The 20817-nt window shown below is 41.7% G+C and overlaps 1 protein-coding gene across 1 annotated transcript; it reads left to right on the forward strand.

Annotated features, from left to right (window-relative positions):
- Positions 1 to 3571: 3571 nt before the first annotated feature.
- On the forward strand, positions 3572 to 18245 carry grhl1 (grainyhead-like transcription factor 1). The gene is made up of 16 exons (XM_080042530.1): positions 3572 to 3744; positions 5922 to 6117; positions 6420 to 6493; positions 6956 to 7089; positions 7190 to 7428; positions 8153 to 8235; positions 8587 to 8740; positions 8870 to 8981; positions 9453 to 9547; positions 11327 to 11570; positions 12270 to 12397; positions 14020 to 14051; positions 14246 to 14331; positions 15927 to 16012; positions 16551 to 16615; positions 16890 to 18245. The coding sequence occupies exons 1-16, from the start codon at positions 3725 to 3727 to the stop codon at positions 17002 to 17004; spliced, it is 1863 nt and encodes a 620-aa protein (XP_079898656.1). The 5' UTR covers positions 3572 to 3724; the 3' UTR covers positions 17005 to 18245.
- The last annotated feature ends 2572 nt before the right edge of the window (positions 18246 to 20817 follow it).

Consider the following 20817-nt stretch of genomic DNA (forward strand, 5'->3'; position numbering starts at 1 on the left):
AAGTAAAAAGACTCCAATCTTACTGTACACCCCTTTTCCTACCAGTTCGGAGGTGGTGCCTTAGAAAACTGGGTTGAATGTATGGTTGAATGCAGGACTTTTACCTTTTAATTGAGTATGTTTGCATTGTTGCATTAGCACAATAATTGAAGAATCTGCATATGTACAGAAACTTATCAGTTATTTTCCCAGGTTTGATTCCACGCTACTTTGATCCGTACTGTTTTTTCATTTGTTTGTGTTTTCTGTTTCTCCCCCTCATGGTTTGGCTGCTCTTTGCCGAGTCAACATCTAGTCAGACCCACCATCGGCAGCCCAGGCACTTGTTCCCAGCCTCCTCCACCCCTCACGCTCATGCTCACACACACACACACACACACACACACACACACACACACACACACACACACACACACACACACACACACACACACACACACACACACACACACCTCTAACAGTCCCTCACTGTATTATCCTATGTCCTCAGTGCAAACACAAACAAGCTCCAGGAGAAGCAGGTGTCTTTCCAGTGGGATAAATAAACAGTTAACCAGGAACCAGGAGCAGGAGGTTGTGTCTGAGAGAGAGGGAGAGAGAGAGAGAGAGAGAGAGAGAGAGAGAGAGAGAGAGAGGGGGGGGGGGGGGGGGGATGGGGGGGGGGGTGGTGGGTATACTGTTAGTTTCTGTCAGCATATGTGTGGGGAGAAACTTTGAATATAGCTGATAGCATCTCTTAAGCCCCCTCTTCCACTGACAAGGCAGTTTGTTTTCACTCAAGGTGTTTCTTTTCATCTGGAGCTTTCGGGTTTTAAGGGTGTTATCCTACATTTGTGTTTACTTAATCACAAGTGGCCCACAGCTAGTTGTATTGGATTATAAAGGGCCAAGGCGATGCAAAAAACAGTGTGTCAGAGCGGCTCAACATTTATATGACCGATAGAAAGCTAGATAGATAGATAGATAAATAGATTTGTTGATTGTTTGATTGATTGATTGATTGATTGATCGATAGATAGATTTATATTCCTAGAAATATTACATTTTAAGATTCTCTAATTGTTTTGATTGTCTATACTGTTGCCAGTTGTGCAGGCTGATTGCGATCTGTCTTCCAAGAGAATGTAAACAATCTTGTGTCATCATCCAGTGACAGTGACACCGGTGAGACTGTTTCTTCAGAAGCTCTTGAGAAAAGTTTGCATAGCGTACAGTTTGTCAGGATGGAAAAGTGACTCACAGCCGGCGGTGGGAAACATTTGCATGTGTAAATTAAGAAGAATATTTCAGGGTTTAATGTCTTGTTGACGTTTATTTTACATAAAGATATTATGACTTTAATTATTTTATTCATTGAGATCGATTTGTTTTATAAAAATGTTCAGGCTCCGAAATGCTCAAAGGTGTACAGTAGTACTTCAGGATATTAAAGGTGCTGTGAGTGAAATGGTTCTTTTAGCTAACTTCCTGTCAGTGACTGCAGTTAGCAGTCCCCTCCCTCGTCCCTACGTCACCACATTAATGCACTGCGGTCTTCAAGCAGCGAGTTATCTAGCATTTTCTCAAATCCGTAAGTGCGATAAAACATGATAAAAACCAACACAACAGACATTGGGAAGGATTTTTACCTGCTCCGCCATTGTAGGCGCATAAACATTAACTTATCTGTCGCTCTGCGTGTGCACCGGCAGGTTTGTAGCGTTCTCTCTTCTGATTGGATACCAGTTTCGGGATCCCAGAAAAATGTATTTGCCGATTACATGCAGAGCGGGTGACTGAGAGATCGGAGTTATGAAACGGGCACACTATATAAGTGATCTCTGTATGAATAAAGTAGCCTGGCTCCGCCCGCCTACCTACTTCCGCCCAAATTTAATTTTCCCTTCAGTAGTCAGTCTGGGGCTGCGGTGAATTCACGTGTTTGAGCTCAGGAAAATGTTTGGCCGTCCAATCAGCGAACAGAGCGAGTGGCTGAGAACGATGACGTTGAAGTCGCACTCCAGTTTCAGTTGAATGCTGCGCCCATGCGATTGGTTGGCTGATCCAGAGTGGCACTGGGCAGATCCAATAGTTTTAAACTTCAACAGACACCTGCCTCTAAGTGAGTGAACGTTTGCCAAATAGAGCAGTTCCAGACCTTCTGTACAAATGAAATGAAGTACGATGGTCTGATAGCACCAGGTTATGAATAAAGAGCGATTTAACACGTATATTAACATAAATATATCGCTCACTTCACCTTTAATAATATACAGTATATTTAATAGTTGATTCTCATGAAAACATTATTGAAGCCTCACCTGCATTGAAGCATTGAACTATTTTTCATTCTTTTTCAGCACCAGCAACATGGATGTGCATTTCTTTTTTTTTTATAATTGAAGCCTCCAAACATCTTTTAAAACTATGAATGGAATTAGTTGTTGAGAAAAACAATCTCATTCCAAGATTCGTTGAGTGTAAAACTCTCTGTTTCAACCGTATCACAGGATATTCATCAGGCGATATTGGATAGATGCTGATACCAAACCTTCAAAGCACACTGAGTATGGGCTTGGACAGAACTGATCCAATTAAAGAATAGATACACACTATTTCAAGACTGTCTTGGAATTTGGAAAAGAAAAAGAAGTAGGCCTAACTGTAGAAATACTTGATTTGTCTAAGTCAGACTGCTGAAGCCTCATAGAAGCTTTTGATTACTTTATAATATACTTTTGCAATCCAAAGACTGTGTTTTTGGTCCCTTATCTTTCACATTGGAGGCCTGTCAGAAGGATATAAAAATAATGTCCATTATGAATAACTACATCAAGTCAAACTAGTTTAATGATCATATGACACCTTTATTATTAAATATGATTGCAATGAGGTACGTAATAAAAATAAAATACATTCAACTTATATAGTGCTTTTCAAAAACTCTATACTGTACTATACATTTTATATTAGGGGACTAAAGAGCCATGGTATAGTATCAGTAAATAAAACAATACCTATGAGTTTTTTTTAACAATTCCATTTTTTTAATTGAATTCTGGACACAAAAACATGAGGTAGCCTATTGGACATAAAGAAATTCCTCCAAAATACAAAAGCCATTATTGCCCATAATGCAGCAGAAATCCTACAGTTTTGAAATTAGCATCACATCAGTGGGTTGTGTCAATGCAATTCATTTGCACCAAGGAAAGCAGAGTAATTTAAATGTAATATTGATGCATCTTTTATAGCCTAGACAGGCCTATATCTTTTTAAAGTAATTTCATGCTTTAATTTCCTTTTCTGTGTGTTAAGTAGGCCTATTAAATACTATGTGTTTTGCTCCGAACCAAATCGATAACCCACTAGATGAAATCACAGCTGCCAAACCCCCTGTTTTGTTCTTTCTCCCATAGTTCACCTGTTAGGTCCCGCCGCGGCTGCAGGTATAGGCCATCGCGTGAGCCAATCAGCGCCTCGGAGAAGGAAAGTGACAGCGCGGCCCCGCCCCGCCGTCCACCTGTAATCCAATCCGCAGGCCTGTCACAGGTAAAACCGGCCTCGATTTCTCAGCATTGCCCCAAAAAAGCGAGAAAAGCCTACAAAACCCGTTCGCTCAGTACGGGGACACCTTGTTTGTTGCCGCGGCCCTCATCCTGCGTTAGCGGAGGAGTTTTCCACAGGCAAAGAAGACGGATCGGATTTTCAGTACCAACTAGAAAGTCCAGTTCGACCGACCGAGATGTCACAGGAGCATGACAAGTAAGTTGTCCTGGCTCTCCACTTTAAGCCTGCACAGCTGTCAGGTGTCCTCTTCAAGCTTGCTAATATGACTCTAAATATTTTGGGGATTTTTAAAATCTTATTTTAGGCAATACTTTTTTTCTGTTCAGTTTATTGCACAGGCTGATATTTTCTTTTAAAGCAGAGGTCACACTGCGGTCCAATTATTTAGCTATTTATTTTAATGTTTCTGATATTTGTGTAACATTTTAGAATTAGGCTACTTAATGATTAGGCTAAAATGGTGTATTTTTTCATGGATATGTTGACTCTTGATAGTGGTTGCCAAGCGGGCTGAGCGCGACTGCATCTCACGGTTTCCCATGGCTTAAATCTCCGCTCATTTCACCTGTCACGTTCATGCCTGTACAGGTGCTTCTCCTCCACCTGTCGTGCGAGCTACAGGCGCCTGTTAGAATAGAACCCCGTCGTCCCGTGATGGCAATGGGCGGTTTAGTGTTTGATTTTGCTTCAAGCTCCAACTGCAATGTTGATGGGTCTTAACCGTGTTTGTTCGTGAATAAACATGATGCACAGCGGGGGAAGCTAGTGTCAGCTAAATAAAACGGTCTCTGCTGATGCGTTTACAGACAGTCATGTTTAGTGGGATGTATAGCCTATTTCTGCCGTAGGTGTTAACTTCAATTTATATTCAACTTTTTTTTTTTTTACGAGGCTAACGACAAGGAGACTTTTTAGAAGAGTGAAATTGTACACCTGTTAGGCGTTGGCCCGGCGCTACTACTTACACAGACAATGTAAGCAAGCACGGGGCTATATGAGGATATACTTTTCTTTATTTTAAGAGACAACCTCAGACACACACAAAAGTATGTCTTCATTCAATTGCGCATTAAAAGTGACGGATCGGATCTGTCTGAATGTATGCTTCATTGCTGAATTTATCTCATGCAAGTGAATTCTAATTTTAATCTCCCCTTTCTGGAAAAACAAATCTTTTCTTTTTGTTTTAGTCATGGATTACATTTCCTCACATCGTTTTTACAGCCAAATCTGATCAGGTTGCCTTTTTTATGAATAGCACAATTACATCTAGGATTACTAATTGTCACTTTGCTTTGACCATTGAGAGGGAGGGAGGGGGAAAAAAGCTGTATTTGTTGTAGATACTCAACGTGGAAACTAAACCAGTGCTATTACACTTTGTCATAAGCGCTCTGTTGTAGCAGAAAAGCAGCACATGGATTTGGATTTGATGATTGAAGATGTATAACGTTTTACAAGGAGATGAACCTTTGATAACAAAGAGCTTCTCCTGTCCCTTAGCTTTTCTCTAGTCATTAGGCTAAGCATGTCTGAGTAAATATGAGCTGAGCAAACATTCAAATGTAGTCTACTGTAAATAGCCACCAAGTGTTGAGATGTTTGAAACTTTTCCATTTAATATCCCGATATACTCAAATTAGCATGTTAGGCAAGACACAAAGAAATACAAGCTGGTGTCTTCTCCGTAATCGTCCAACTCAGCCCTGTCTACAAAGCAGTGCCTCTGAGGGCCTCACAAGATTGAAGAGGAAGAAGAGGGGAAAGAACTGTGCACACACACACACACACACTAAAAAAAAACATTTCACAAACAGGTTGCCCGTACAGTGACAGCAGCACCTCGCTGATTAAACACAGGAATGCAGCAGGGTCAGACGCGTCACCTGCGGTCACCTTCTCAGCCAATGAGAGTTCGCAGAGCCGGCGTCGGTGTCGTCACACCTTGACAAGCCTGTAGAGCACATTTTCCTCTGTGGTTTTCGATGGCTGAGATTTGTTGCACAATCGTGGAAAAGCTTGAACAACAGGTCTCACACATAAAGAACATCTATGCGGTTGATCTGGCGCTCTTATAACCTGTTTGTCTGTTTTGAACGAGGCCGTGATTGTAGGTCTTGGCTCCGTGAACTAAGTAGGAAGTAAGTCAGAAAGGAGTATCAATCTTTTGAATCCACGAGAGGGAGGTATTCATACTAGAGTCTATATAAGTGACACATATGATATATGACAAGTAATCCTTTCACCTGTTGCCGTTTTCTGAAAGGTCATGTGATGAAGAGTTTTATAAATGACAACACCTAAGCAGTTTTTTGTGGTTGGAATAATGGGTTTGTACACAGTTACTAAACTGACACACTGTCCTCTCACAGTAAGCGTGCGGTCCTGGTTCTCCAGAATGAGCCGGGCTACGGCGGCCAGCGTCGCTCCTTCAACACGACCAATGAAGATGAAGCCTGGAAGTCTTTCCTGGAGAACCCACTGACGGCCGCTACCAAGGCCATGATGAGCATCAACGGAGACGAGGACAGCGCTGCAGCTCTCAGCCTGCTCTACGATTACTATAAGGTACAAAGGGAAGAAACCTTTCCCAGAAATGACTTCCTTGACCAAGCACAAACATTTTTTTTCAACTGTCTGAACTCTTTTAATATAAACTGCAGAACCTTATGTCAGTGGGGATTAGTTACCGAATACTTTACCTATATGATCTTTCCCCATACTGACATGCGGAACATTAAGCAACATCTGTGAGGCAGAGCTTATGTCATGTAACTGATCCAGTCCACTCGTATAGACAACAGGATGACCGTGGATGTTGGATGTGATGTGGTCAGACGCTGAGCGGCTGTGTTTACCCTCCCATACAGGTGCCTAGGGAGAAGAGAACAATAACCCAGAGCAAGCAAGAGACCATGGTCTCTGATGTGGATCCCAACAAAAGGTAAGCACCAGCTCTCGCCTAATTTAAACAATAAAAGCACAAGGGGGGGAGCCACAGCATGAAGGGGAATTGTGAGATTGAAGCTCTCTGATATCCTCTGCATTATCTGTGTATATTTCGGATAGCATGGAGCTGAATGCATCACATTAATTCAGTAACACAAATCTTTGTTGAAAGAATGCCTTGTTTCCCAATCCTGGAACCGTAAACTAATTTAGCTGGAGAGGCTTTTAATTCCTTTTAAGATGGTGTGTTATACCTGAATCTTGGATAATTGTGTATATGTATCCATTATCAGAGGGTAATCAATCTCTTTACCTGACCCCAAAAGGTAAGTCGGTTGTGCAGAAGTGTTTAGATGCCTAATATTTCATGATTATGGTAGTACAAAACAAAGGAAAATATGGCGGATAACACTTCAAATCCAGTTCTAAATATTATGCATGTTTATCTTTGCTGTAGGCACCATCTCCAGCCAGGACACTCCATAGTTCCACTCCAGGAGGGCGGTATGGAGAGCAGGATCCAGGTCGTCAAGGGGCCCTTCAATATTCTCCAGCTGTCACAGGACAAGAGGCCCCAGTTCACCTCACCAGGTCAGTTCCCGTCCGGTATAACATAAGCAGACATAATTGGCTGGGAAAAAAATAAAAATAATCTAAATGTCTTTGTTTTGCTGATCTTTCTTCTTCTTAGACACAACCGTCACAGTGTCCATCGCCGCCGTGCCAAACTACGCCACCGTCAAGACCGAGGGCCCCAGCCACGGCTTCTCTGTGACCATACCCAACAACTGCAACGAAACCGACGGCCACGTGAGCATCTTCGACCGGCAGCTCGCCCCCCACAACGCGGTCCAGTACAGCCCCAGCACCCAGTCCCGCACGCCCCCAGACTCCACCTTCTCCGAAAGTTACAAGGATGGTTCCCAGGAGGTGTGTATGTGTGTGTGTGTGTGTGTGTGTGTGTGTGTGTGTGTGTGTGTGTGTGTGTGTGTGTGTGTGTGTGTGTGTGTGTGTGTGTGTGTGTGTGTGTGTGTGGGTGTGTGTGTGTGTGTGTGTGTGTGTGGTTCGAATCCAGTCTTTCTATAAGCCCTGCCAACGTTCTTCCTACAATACACCCCCCCCTCTCCTCCTCCTCCTTAGCTTTCCTCTCCTCTCTCAGATCTCTCCCATCAGACAATAGGATATTCACTTGATCCCATGGAGCCAGTGGTGGGCTCAGCCTTCCCTGTTCTTTTTTTTAACAGGCCAAAATAGCAGCCAGTGTGTTATTATGCCATTGTCTCACCAACACAATAAAGTGCTGTACTTTTCTCCGACAATAGCCAAAGCCCTTTCTCTCTGCTCTTTCTCTATTTAACCTGGAGGGGATTTACCTTCAATGAATCCAACAAAATCCCTTTACAGGAGGGGGGAGGAGGGATTGGTTAAATGAAGAATAAAAAATAAAAGTGTGGATTAATAGGAAGGACACATTTATAAAAAGGTAAATAAAGTATTAGAAGTGGTAGAAGAAAGGGAGGAAATCCCAGAGGGGCACTTCAATTCAATACTGATTATTCCTCTGGTGAATTATAGGGAGACGCTATTCAAATCAAAGTTGCTGTCTAATCATATGTGCCCTGCTTGACACCTTTTTTCTTTTGTGCTGCTGCAGACGTTTGCCTTCCCTGGGGACATGCAGCTACGTATGACCTCCATGACGCCTGAGGAGTACCCTCGCTTTGACAACGTGCCAGGGTAAGTTTGCGCCGCCGCCTGCCCCACCGTCCGACTTCCACCGCCATTCAGCTTTTGACACAACACAGCAGAATGGCCTCATTCATGGTCGGCCACAGGGGAGACACCAGACTCCCCTGTGTGTGAAAGGGCTAGAGTTGGCACACACACACACACACACACCTGCGTTATCTGACAGCGCACTGATTTTAGGTCACGGCGTAGCTGCTGCTGCGGCTCAATGAAGCATGCCCCGTTAACGCTTTATTATCCATTCCTGAACGATATTGTTGCACCGTTCTCCAGTTTCTTGATCTTTCCATTCTGGATGTGTCCTGATGAGTCCTGCCATTATTATCACTGTGTTTGTAGGAATAATTTCGAGTACACCCTTGAGGCATCCAAGTCCCTGCGTCAGAAGACGGGAGACGGGACGATGACGTACCTCAACAAGGGCCAGTTTTACCCCATCACCCTCAGGGAGGTCGACAACAAAGGCATGCAGCAACCCATCACCAAAGTCAGGGTAAGAAACCAAGACGAAAATAAACCAGAAAAAGAAGTAACAATTTAGGAGCATTGACTGTAAACACATGCTAATTACTGTTACAATGTGTTAAGTTGTCACTGTGTGTGTGTGTTGGTCATTTGTCAGAGTGTAGTGATGGTGGTGTTTGGAGAGGAGAAGTGCAGAGATGATCAGCTGAAACACTGGAAATACTGGCACTCCAGGCAGCACACCGCCAAACAGAGGTGTTTGGACATAGGTAAGAAGTATTTTCCTTTTTATTTACCTGTCCCAGTTACAGTTACAGTCACTTAAAAAAATGATGCTGGTAGAAGAGCAAAAATAGCTTCAAACACACTCAAGTCTAACATCTGATTTCATAATGATTCATCCTGGTTTCAACACAAAGCGGGAGTATTAATCCCCTTGTGTCTGCACCGTTAAGTGGCTGGTTGAGAGAGCAGCTTATGGATAGCTGACAGGAAAAGGCGTGGTTGTTTGGTTGTGACGGTTTAGTTTTGAGTGGCTAGGGATCAACTGTAGCCTGTCAAACCTCAGCCCTTCATCCAGTAACTTGGGGAATGAAAATTAAGTTTTCTTTGTAGCTTTTCTTTCCGACTGAAATGACGAAAAAAGATATGCAGTTAAAACACCTCAGATATTTAGCTCTTCGTACACCCCCTCCGGCTGCTTCTAAACTGAGACACTGAACATTTGTTTGTCGTTGCAGCCGACTACAAGGAGAGCTTCAATACCATTGGAAACATCGAGGAGATCTCCTATAACGCCATCTCCTTCACCTGGGACACCAACGAGGAAGCCAAGGTAAGATTATAAGAGAAGCACACGAAGAAACAATTAAATGTGCCGATACGAAGGCACCTGTTTACCATGGGTTTACATACACATTCCTTGACTTGAACTCTCAATGTGAGTCTTGAACTTTTCACAACAACACACACTTAAGCCTTAAATAGACTTCTCTTTCCTTTGTGGGTTTCTTTTCACAGACCACAAGTTGTATTTACATATGTTGACACCCGTTTGTCAGTGATCATCAGCCGCTTTGTCAATGTGATCCTAAAAAAAAAAACAGTTGTCAAAGAAAATGGGGGCGTAGACGGAAGAGTGAGGATGCTGTCACCTCCTCTCAGTGTGTTTAGTCCTGTTGCATAGAGACGCAGAGTTGCGGCCGCTCATACAAGTCAGCCCAACCTGCCTGTCTCCCCAATTGTGACGCTGCGTGGTAAGATATTTTCTGCACGCCAAACCTAAGCGACAAAGAAGGTAGGAATGAGGAAACTCAGCAGGAGGGGGGCCGTTAACAATTAAAATCCTGTTCAACAGGTAGAGGAGAGATGACAGAAAGGAGGAGCTCCTGTCCTTTCTTCCCTTCTTTATTTTCTGTTGACCCTCATGTCGCTTTGTGGCACCTGTCCAATGTCAGCCAGAGGGGGATGACGACTGAAAAACGAACAAATAGACAACAAAAATAAAGTCACACACGGACACACACCAGGATGTGGGTCTAACTGTCTCATGACTAGAGGCCTGTGTCCATAGGATGTTCATCCGTGTGTGTGTGTGTGTGTGTGTGTGTGTGTGTGTGTGTGTGTGTACAGATGATTGAGTGCATCGATCTGTTTTGCAACAGATGAATATATATATATATATATACAGTGTGTGTGTGTGTGTGTGTGTGTGTGTGTGTGTGTGTGTGTGTGTGTGTCTGTGTCTGTGTCTGTGTTTGTGCCTGTGTCAGCAGGTGTATGCATGTCTGTTTGTCTTGCCCCCTGGGTGACTGCCTTACAGCATATATGTAGTTGCAGAAAGGCAGCCCCTCCCTGCTTACCTGCTCTCGTGCAATTTACTTTTATCCTCATAAAAATCTTTAAAAAGGTCTTTGGATGACATCTCTTTTGAAAATAAAAGTCTTACAGTCACATACAGACATTACTGAGATAGTGCTTGAAAGCAGTATATAATCTGTCTTCTGAGCTTCTCGCTGTAATGTATAGATAAAGTTTTGTTACTATAGATGAAACATGTTCAGTGTATTCACCGAAAATAGACGGACTTACAGGGTTTTTATTGCTCTGTCTTTACGCTCAGATGCACAACAACATTCACAAAGATATATTTTGTTTTTGCCTTTTAAAATAATGTTGATAATATCAGTGATATCTGCTGCTTAGCCCCCGTATCTTTTTGTATTACTGTGTTCCTAAACACTCTGTTTTGATAGTGTGTGTTGTTGACACAATGATAACCTGTTTTCAATACAAGCGCTGGGAGGACAAAGACTTCACTTCAGAATAATATGAGCTTGTCTGTGTGATACTGACAATGGCCAATAGAGGGCGACCTAGAACACTGAATGCAGTGTGTGTGGCAGACCGGAAGACCTCCTTCTCTTTATGAATCAGCGGCAGCAATTATAAAGAGTTAGATCATCACTAATGTTGACTTCAACTGACAAAGCCAGCACTTGATTTCATGTTGACTTGTGACATTTGACCAACTTTTGTCCAGATGGTATTGGACAACTGTCTCCATCTACTTTATCTCATTCATCGTTCTTGTCTATCCGCCTGTCCTCCTCAGATCTTCATCTCTGTCAACTGCCTGAGCACAGACTTCTCCTCTCAGAAGGGCGTGAAGGGTCTCCCCCTGAACCTGCAGATAGACACTTACAGCTACAACAACCGCAGCAACAAGCCAATCCACCGCTCCTTCTGCCAGATCAAAGTCTTCTGCGACAAGGGAGCCGAGAGGAAGATCCGTGACGAGGAGAGGAAGCAGTCCCGCCGGAAAGGGAAGGTCGCCGAGCTCAACCCCGGCCTGGCCTGTGAGTCACTCAACTTGTATAATATGCAAGAGCCATAAGAGACATAACGGAAACTACCGTTATTTTAATCCAGGTTCTTTTCCCTTTATACTCCCTACACATCCCAGAGTTTAACGGTGTTCGTGCACAGGGATTAAGTTTGTTATACCCTTCATGACAAATGACAAAAACCATTTAGAAGTCAAGATGACAAGTTAAGGCACAAATGCACAGAAAGAATATATACTTCTGAAACTGTCCTTCCTAACCCCGGCCCATGTGATTCCAGCACAAAAACAAAGCTCTGATAATATAAAAAGACACTGCGAGCTGCCTGCCCAGCCCCAAACAGCAAAAAAAGGAAAGTGAGCCGCAGGCAAAGTGATCAAAGTGTATTGCATTAAGCAGCTAAAGAGCCAGATATTTCTTTCAGGAGTCATGGAAAACCAAAACAGAGCTAAAAATAGAGTGAATATTACTATCTTGCATTTGCGCAATGCCCCAGACACACAAGTCTAAATAAATATTTCATGATTCTCTGTGTTTGCTGGATGTGTCAATAGGTAACTTGACTCGCAGTTGTTTTCTTGGAACAACTTTGAGATGATAGTATGCCAATGTTGTGTTTACCTAAAAAATGTATTGCCATTAAAAATGTATTGGTGCAGATTGCAGATATAAAGAAGACGTCCTTATAACTCCTGTGCCTTTGCCTCCTAGTTGCGGATGTCAAAGTGTCCATCCTCCAGAAACGCAACGATGTCACCATCTTCAAGATGATGACCGACTTCGAGACCCAGCCTGTCCTTTTCATCCCCGACATTCACTTCTCCACCTTCCAGCGCCATGTGAGTGCCACAATACAGACATACAACTCTGCACATCACCAGCACTGTTTAGGACAGCTTGGACTCACATGGTCTTGTGTCTCACTTCTCACCAGGGAACATTGTTATTGATTCGTGCACCCTCTGGTAGCATGTATGGTGGTCCACAAACTGTTTTTGTTTTGTTCAGCTCACACCCACTCATCAGCAAGCTGGGTCGAGGTGACCTGCCCGCTAGCTAGTTGGCAGGAACAGCTAGTTCTAGTTTCAAGCTCTGATAGGATTCCTACATATTGATGGCTGTATTTCAGAACGCTGACTCACAGGATGAATCATTTACCGGTGACTCAAAAACAAACTGCGGGGTGCAGAATATACTACTTGTGCTGCTTCCTCATTGTGTTTGTACTAAATAAGAAGGTAGATTTTCAACATAGAGAGAAGACTTTGGTGCAGATGCTGCATGTGGCAGTCTGTAGCAGCATGCTTTAAGCTATGGTTTAAGCTGAGCTTTGCTTCCTCCAGTCAGGGCAAACACATCACAGGATACTCACAGAGGTGTGTGTGTGTGTGTGTGTGTGTGTGTGTGTGTGTGTGTGTGTGTGTGTGTGTGTGTGTGTGTGTGTGTGTGTGTGTGTGTGTGTGTGTGTGTGTGTGTGTGTGTGTGTGTGTGTGTGTGTGTGTGTGTGTGTGTGTGTGTGTGTGTGTGTGTGTGTGCCCATAATAATTTGTTGTTGTTTTAAAGCCCTTTTCATGATTTCTGTGACATGAAAACTACCCTTTGGGAAACATTATTTGAATGCATTTTAAAATTGGTCTACTTGTGAACTTGGAGTGTCCCCTACTGGTCAAAAATGAGCAGTTCCAGCTGAGTACAAAGGACAAAAAAGCTTATCTTTTTCTCCCTTTCTTTCACTCTCATTGAGTTCACTTTGCTACCAGTGAGGCCCGAGGAAGGGACAGAGGTTATTCTTGGCATTGCAGATGACATTGAACCTGTCTGAAGCCTGCTATCTGTTTCTGATAAACTCTGGGTTTAGCGGGTTCCCCCTCAGAATAGAATTCTATTAAGAGCAACATCTGAAATCAATTCAGTCACAGGGCAAAAGCCTCCAAAAACAGCTGCTTTATAAGAATTAAAACAACATCATTTGAAATAATGAATTGTTTGAATGCGGCTCCAACAAAGCAAATGCAACTTATTATATGACTGCATTACCATTTTATACTATTTGTATTCTGCTTTGTTTGATCTTGAGGGATATGCACAAGTAGAGTTGATTTAGATAAATGTTCCTATTTATTTGATCAAATACTGTAAGGAACAAGAGCTGGTGTGTGTCAGTGATAAAGGAAATATAAATGAGTCAACAGAGGAAACATTTTGGACTTGGCTTTTAGCTGCCGACAGCAATAGTACTGCAGCATGTTTCAAAGTTGTACGTTTGGAGCTGTACTTTCATTGTAAAATATACATTAAAATCATACTTAAGGTTGGCTATTGCCATACATATTGGGTACCACATTCTACGACATCTATCACTGATACTATTTCATGTTCAAAGTAATCTCATAACACTGTATGTAGTTTTGAATTTTTTACTTGTATTAATGAGTTCATTCCTACATTTCTGTCTCTCCAGCAAACGTTCCAGGCAGAAGATGGAGAGGATAGGTGAGTTCATAATTGCTTTTTCATAGTTTTGAACCGACACAACCTTTGGTACCTTCCCAGTCAAAGCCATAAAGGGATACATATGTTGTTCCTAGGAAATGCCTGTGGGTTCTGTGTGCTCAAGTGTGTTTTATGGCCTGTTAGTTGGTTGTTAAGGCCATTTAAGCAGTGATTTGTGTGTGTTTCCACTGCAGCTCAGGCATGAAGAGATTACCCTTCAATGATGATGAGTTCGCTGCGCCCCCAAACAAGATGGCGAGGGGGGAGGACACAAAGAAAGGTACTACGTGTGTGTGTGTGCGTGTGTGCGTGTGTGTGTGTGTGTGTGTGTGTGTGTGTGTGTGTGTGTGTGTGTGTTTTCATAATGTTCACATGCTCATCAGGGGCCTCTGAAAGATGCTCCTCTCAGGGGATAAATAATTGTGTAAAATTGGGTGTACATGCACAATGTGTGTGTTTGCTGTAGTCGGCACAGTCAAACACTCTCTGGACCATGTGATATAATTCCAGGTCTTTCAAAACACACACACGCGTCCAAGCCTTCACTGACCTAACAACATACCTCGGATCACTACGTGCACACACACATGCAAACAAGCTTGTGCCCTTTACCCTACATCCTATTCATAGGTGTATACACGCAGTTTTCCATACTAAGATAGGCCAATAAGTTATGTCAAAGCTAGAAGAGGAACAATCAATCATTTTAAACCCTTCACACAGATTCTGAGAAAAATGTAGGGTTAATCAGATATTTCTGTTGCACAAAATAATGTTTTTTATTTTCAGATTTATCTCTCAATTCTGCTTATGTGTACTTTAAGCTCACAAGCAAACAAGGTTTTAATCACTTGGTTTAAGATTGACTTGGTTCTGCAACATGCAATCAGGGAATTCATGGATTGAATTCTAAATGTAAAACTAAACATGATTCAGCCAAAAGCAAAATGCAGATTTGTCATCTTAAATTTACTCCAGCTAAAATTTTAATTCAGCTAAAGGTTTAGGCAAAGTTTTCTAACTTTTCTACAACACATCAGGTTTTTTTTCCAGTTAGAAAGTTGTCATCTTTCGCAATTGAATTTTACCTGGTTAAATAAAGGATATTGATTGATTGATTGAATTGGTTTTGCAAAGGATGGTGTTGACGTCTTAGTGAAAGAAAGAACTGCCTATCATGTGTTGATCATCTGCGTCATTGTAATGATGTGTTTTTATCCATGGCAGCTCCGGACCACCAAAATGCATTTCATAATGCAAAATGTTGCATTATGAAACCAGACATACAGTCACCTCACCTAAACAATAGTGTTTCACTTCTTTCTTATTTGATCTGGCTTCCTATACAGATGCAGCTCAAACTAACTCTTTAAGTAGATGCTTCTCTTAAAAAAACAGAAGGAGTATTTGTTTGTAATTAGAGGCCACAAATGTCACAAGGTCTTGTGGCACGCTGGAAAACAATATGACAAAATCCATTCAGAACGTGGTCTATTTTGAGTGTATGTGAATGAGAGGAGGGTCGGTGTCTACTCTCTAGGTATGCTTTGTCTGGGCCCAGTGCCACTACTTTAACTCTGGATTTGTGCCCGTGCAGTCATGCACGGAAAGTATTTTGTTAAAATGGCCTGCAGGGTATACATCATGAAAACTGACTAATTTATGAAGCATACATGTCCATGTGCTTGATTGGAAATCGGGACATTAATGCTGTGAAGCCACAAATCCTCCCACCAACACAAGTGAACCACACCAGTCTGACGCAAATGCACACTTGAGGCCTGCCAGTCAGATTTTGGGGTTGTTTTCCAGTCCTAACCATGTGCATGCTTTTCTTTGACACATTTTGTTTCTCCCCACCCTACCCCCACACAGTTCTACTCTACGTGCGCAAGGAGACAGAGGAGGTGTTTGATGCCCTCATGCTGAAGAATCCAACACTGAAAGGCCTAGTGGAAGCTGTAAGTTGTCCTCACGTCTTTGGCTAGTATTGCGTTTTTGTGTTTCATATTGGTGGTCTAGTCTGTGTTCGAGACCCTAGTTTCTCTCCATGTGCATTTAAGCCACTATGGCAGGTTAAATAAGCTGTGAAGGGGCACGCAGGGATGATGTAGGTAAGAATAAGAACACATAGTGGGTACAGAAAGAGAGACGGGTGTGTAGGGGTTACAAGGGACACAATGGGGACGAGAGGGACGAGAGGGTTAATGGAGGGGAGGGGTGGGAAAAAAAGTTGTGGAAAAGAGGAAGTGAAGGCGTCCTGGGGAGAGAGAAGAAGAGGAGAATGTGGGAAAATTGTGTGTGAAATTCAAAGGGAAACACAAGAACAGGAAGAGGCAGGTGTAAGGTTACTTTAAGGAGGGAGCACAAGGGTCAAGTCGCATAGAGTAATTACGGAGTACCAACGGTGGAGTTGACAGGCTACAGCAGGTGAACCAGGTTTTGTTTCAATCATTGAACAATTTAACATTGATTTGTTTTTTTGTTTTTCTCAACCAGATTTCGGAGAAGTATGAGTTACCGTTCGATAAGGTGGGGAAGGTCTATAAGAAGTGCAAGAAAGGGTGAGTACGAGTCAGTGGTATACTACCAGATACATTTCAATTTAGTTTCAGTCAAACTTGTGGCTTCGCTCAAATTCATGAATCACGGCAGATTTATGTCATATTCCAGTTAGTGGGAGAAAAAACAGAAAAACCACACTCTTACTTTACACGAACACCAAACAGAATTGACTTTAGTGAACTAATTTTTTTTTCTTTCAAATATGCAAGGTCAGGATAAAACATTTTTTGAGGATGAAATGGTTTACTAACAGACATATCTTTCCACTAATAGGATCCTGGTCCACATGGACGACAACATTATCAAACACTACTCCAACGAAGACACCTTCCAGATCACCATGGAGGAGCAGGGCGGCATGTACAAACTCACCCTCACTGAAATCTGACTGGACACGGCGAGGAGGCGACATCAAACCCGGAGGATGGGTGAAACGGCACTGTCAGGAGTAGCGGTTTACACGTCTAGCTACGCAGCGATTATTGATTTGATCTGAAACTCAAATCATGTTGTCTTTGTGCTGTTTTAAATGTGGAACAGATTTTAAAAGAGGTATTTTAAAAAGCTCTTCATAGACTAACAATGTCGATTAGATATGTAAGTTTGATTCATTTTTAGAACTCCTTTTGCATAGGAATCATCAACAAGTGAGGACGGGGCTACTTGTTATGACACCTTTTGATTCGTATTCAGTAAGTTGCACCTCAAATTGTTAGTGCCTATTTTTTTTCATGCAGAGCGTTATTGGTGCTGCTATACCTCACGCTATGCAAGCAGCAGTGTTTCTCATATGTTTGAACCCTGTGCGGAGAAACAGCTCGTCTGTCCTTTCCTAAAGCCATAGCGCTGATGATTACAAATCTGTAAAGTTGGGTATTAAGCGCACAAGATGAAGATAGCTCATTTTTGATGGAGCCCCTCAGGGGTCCAGTGTATTAATACCAAACAACATGGCAGTATTTAGTGTAAAAAAAAAACGTTCTTCAACCAACATACTATTAGGGTAGAATGTTGTACATATTTTAAGCATAAGATTAATGTTGCTTGTGAGTTAAATGCCTATACAATGTTTTTTTTCCTCAATTCAATTTAAATAATCGCCTCTTTGTAAGTATTAAATAGTTGCTCACTATATCGATAACAGTGCTAAAACAAAGTTATCCTCCCAATGCAGGACTGTTTTTTGCATGTTGATGAAAAAGGTCAATGATTGTCCAGTGTAGTCCACGCAGGCTGTTCTGGAAGTGCGATATGATGTTTAGGTAAAGACACATTTAGAAACCAATTATCCTCTATTGCCATAGCAACAGTTATACATGTACGTATTAACTGACATTTTTTTTTTGTATATATCCGAAAGGACCAACATGGTACCGTCTTTTGTATCACAGTACTTGTTGTGTGTATATTTATTAAGAACATGGATTTGGGTCATTGTTTGTTTGTTTTTTGTTTTTCTACCATATATATTCAAATTTCTATTATTCCTAATAATATAAGTTTTGCTTTCCTTTTTATATGAAGTTATAACATTACATGTCAAGGGTCAAACAAGTTATTATTATTATTATTTTTTTTTGTAAAGGATTTGATGCACAAAGTGCCCAATAAAAGCTCTCCATGTCTGGATGTCTGAGATATAGTTATTCAATAGGTTGGTAATCTATAGATATTCAAAGGTTTGAAGTAATGTTGGGTTTGTGGGTGGTTGATGTGTTGAGCAGAGATTAACTCTGCCCTTGCCAGTGTTGCCTGTGTCTGCCCAAAGGAACAGATGTCTTGGCACTAAACCGTTACCCTGTGGACAGGAAACAGGCATGACAGGACAGCCTGGTGCAGAGAAGCTGCTCTTTTGGAAAACCTGGCCACCATATTTCTACATAGACCCATTGATTAATGTAGGCTCTCGTTTTTACGTATCTCAAGCTGTTGGTTATTGGGTAGTCTGTATAGTAAGGCCAATCATCCTGTCTACTAGCCTGGAAATCCAGACCTGCCGCATATAGGTTTGGATTTCCAGGCTACCTGTCTACCACTTTGGTGCAGAAATATCCCAAACCCTATTAGATGGACTGCCATGAAATCTGAAAACAGACATTTAACCCCCTCCTATAGGATAGATCCTATACTGACTTTTACTCTAGCGCCACCATGAGGTTGAGGTGTGGCTTTGACTGCAACTGCTAGACAATTGTTGGATGGATTGCCATAAATGTGGATAAAGACATTCATGTTCCATTCATGGGACACTCAACTCTACTCGGCTTGTCCAATCAGCAAATATTAGCTCGCTAAGGTGAAAATGGTAAACACCAACAATTATTTAAAGCCTGTTGGCGTGCTGATGTCATTATTTAGCTTGAAGCGTATCTGCCACTATTACACTCACAGAGCAAGTAGCACTCGCTACATTTCCATATTTTAACATCTTTGTATGAAATAACCTATCAAGGTAAATTAGATCACCTACCAGGGTATTTGATATTGTTTGTGATGCATTTTAAAGATGTTTTGTTGTCTTTGACGTGCACTTGTATCTCTAAATCGTTCACATATTACAGTTTGCTCAAGAAGAAAAAAGTTGATGACTTACATTCCTTTAAGTGTGTCATCATTTACAGCCCTGTAAATGATGACACACTAAAGGTTCAGGCGTGCAGGTACAGAAAGGCCCGAGGACTCATTAAGTTATAATTTAACCAGCCAGCCACGCCAGCGTTTCCATGCTGACTGTCTCCCTTTAATGCCAGGCCATCTGGTGTGTCCCTTTTTCTTTTACTTCCTCTCTCATCCTCCCCATTCTTTCCCAAGGTTTATTCCTGAATTTGTTTTTATTTCAACCTTCAGTTGGTAACAATATGCAGCGCCTGTCCTAAGTAAAGGTGTCTCCGAGTGAGGACGTGGATTATCTTTTTCCTCATTCATTTTTTCCTATTGAAAGTGTATTAACACGTTACAGTAACTAATTGGAATTGAGTAGCGATTGAGTGAGTGGTGATTGTGAAGCTACAGAATAATACTGTCAAAACTTTGAATTTCTACATACCCCTTTGTGTCGATTTCAGACCACAAACCCCATGAGAATGATGTTGTACAGGTACTTTGCCATGAATCTTATCTGAAATGCATGAATATACATATTAAGTTGATCTATGGCAGGAAGCTTCAATTATGTGCATATTCTACCCCATTTCATACATGTTTATAGTGCTTTGATGATCGCAATTACAAAAATTACTGAGTGGACAATACACCATTAGAAAACGTTTTCCCATATGAATGCAGCTAACATTATCCAGTGAGTTTCAAAACCTGTTTGACATTTTTAAGATAGAGATCATAATCTCAATGCAATGGTTTTGCACTTTGCTTGCCAACCATTTTACTTCTTTTTTACTTCTTTTTTGGATATTTTGTTGATTTCTTTGGGTAGACACCATTTCTTGCTCAGTTCAGAGACTATCTTGGAATCTTAACCCAATACATACTGTATGTCTGTCTGTGATTTATCTGAGGTTACATGCAGCACCACTTTGGCCTCTAACCGTGTCATTATGTGATGAGAGATGGGTTTTTCGAGATTGAGATTTTCTCCAAAAATCATCATCTGCATCACAAATTTTGTATACATTTTTTTTCTCAAGACTTACTGTAAAATGTTAATGAAGAGGGATAAGATTTAAAGTAAGGCCTTGACAGTAAAGTCTCCAACCCAACTCTCATATGTACATAGATTTCAGGGTGTTGTGCATCCCTGGCAATAAAAACTTTGGATCTGGAATAAACTGTTGAAGAAATATAGCTTTCGGAAAAAAAGTTGTCTTGTGGCACAACTTGCCCCCGGTGTGGTGTAAGTTGTGCCGTTGGAGAGAATACCATGGGGTAAATTGTGCCATTGATATTTATCTCATAAACTGTAATGCAAGACAAATCCATTAGACAATCACTTATTTAAGGTGTATCTAAAGTAAATGTTTTACAAAAATTGAAGACACTTTTCTTAAACAAGGCCTAGCAGATCTAGGTGGTTTTGCCTGCAATGCTCACAATGACAAAGTCACCATCATCATCTTTCTGGCCATCTGAACTCTCATCAGTGGTGTTGTTAAGTGGAATGGAGATGTCACTCTCTTCTGAGCTGCTGTAGACAATCACTTTCTTTTTGGTGACCAGCGTATACAGCCATGCCAATGGCACAACT

This window comes from Ammodytes marinus, assembly GCF_949987685.1.
Source record: "Ammodytes marinus genome assembly, chromosome: 15".
NCBI lineage: Eukaryota > Metazoa > Chordata > Actinopteri > Uranoscopiformes > Ammodytidae > Ammodytes > Ammodytes marinus.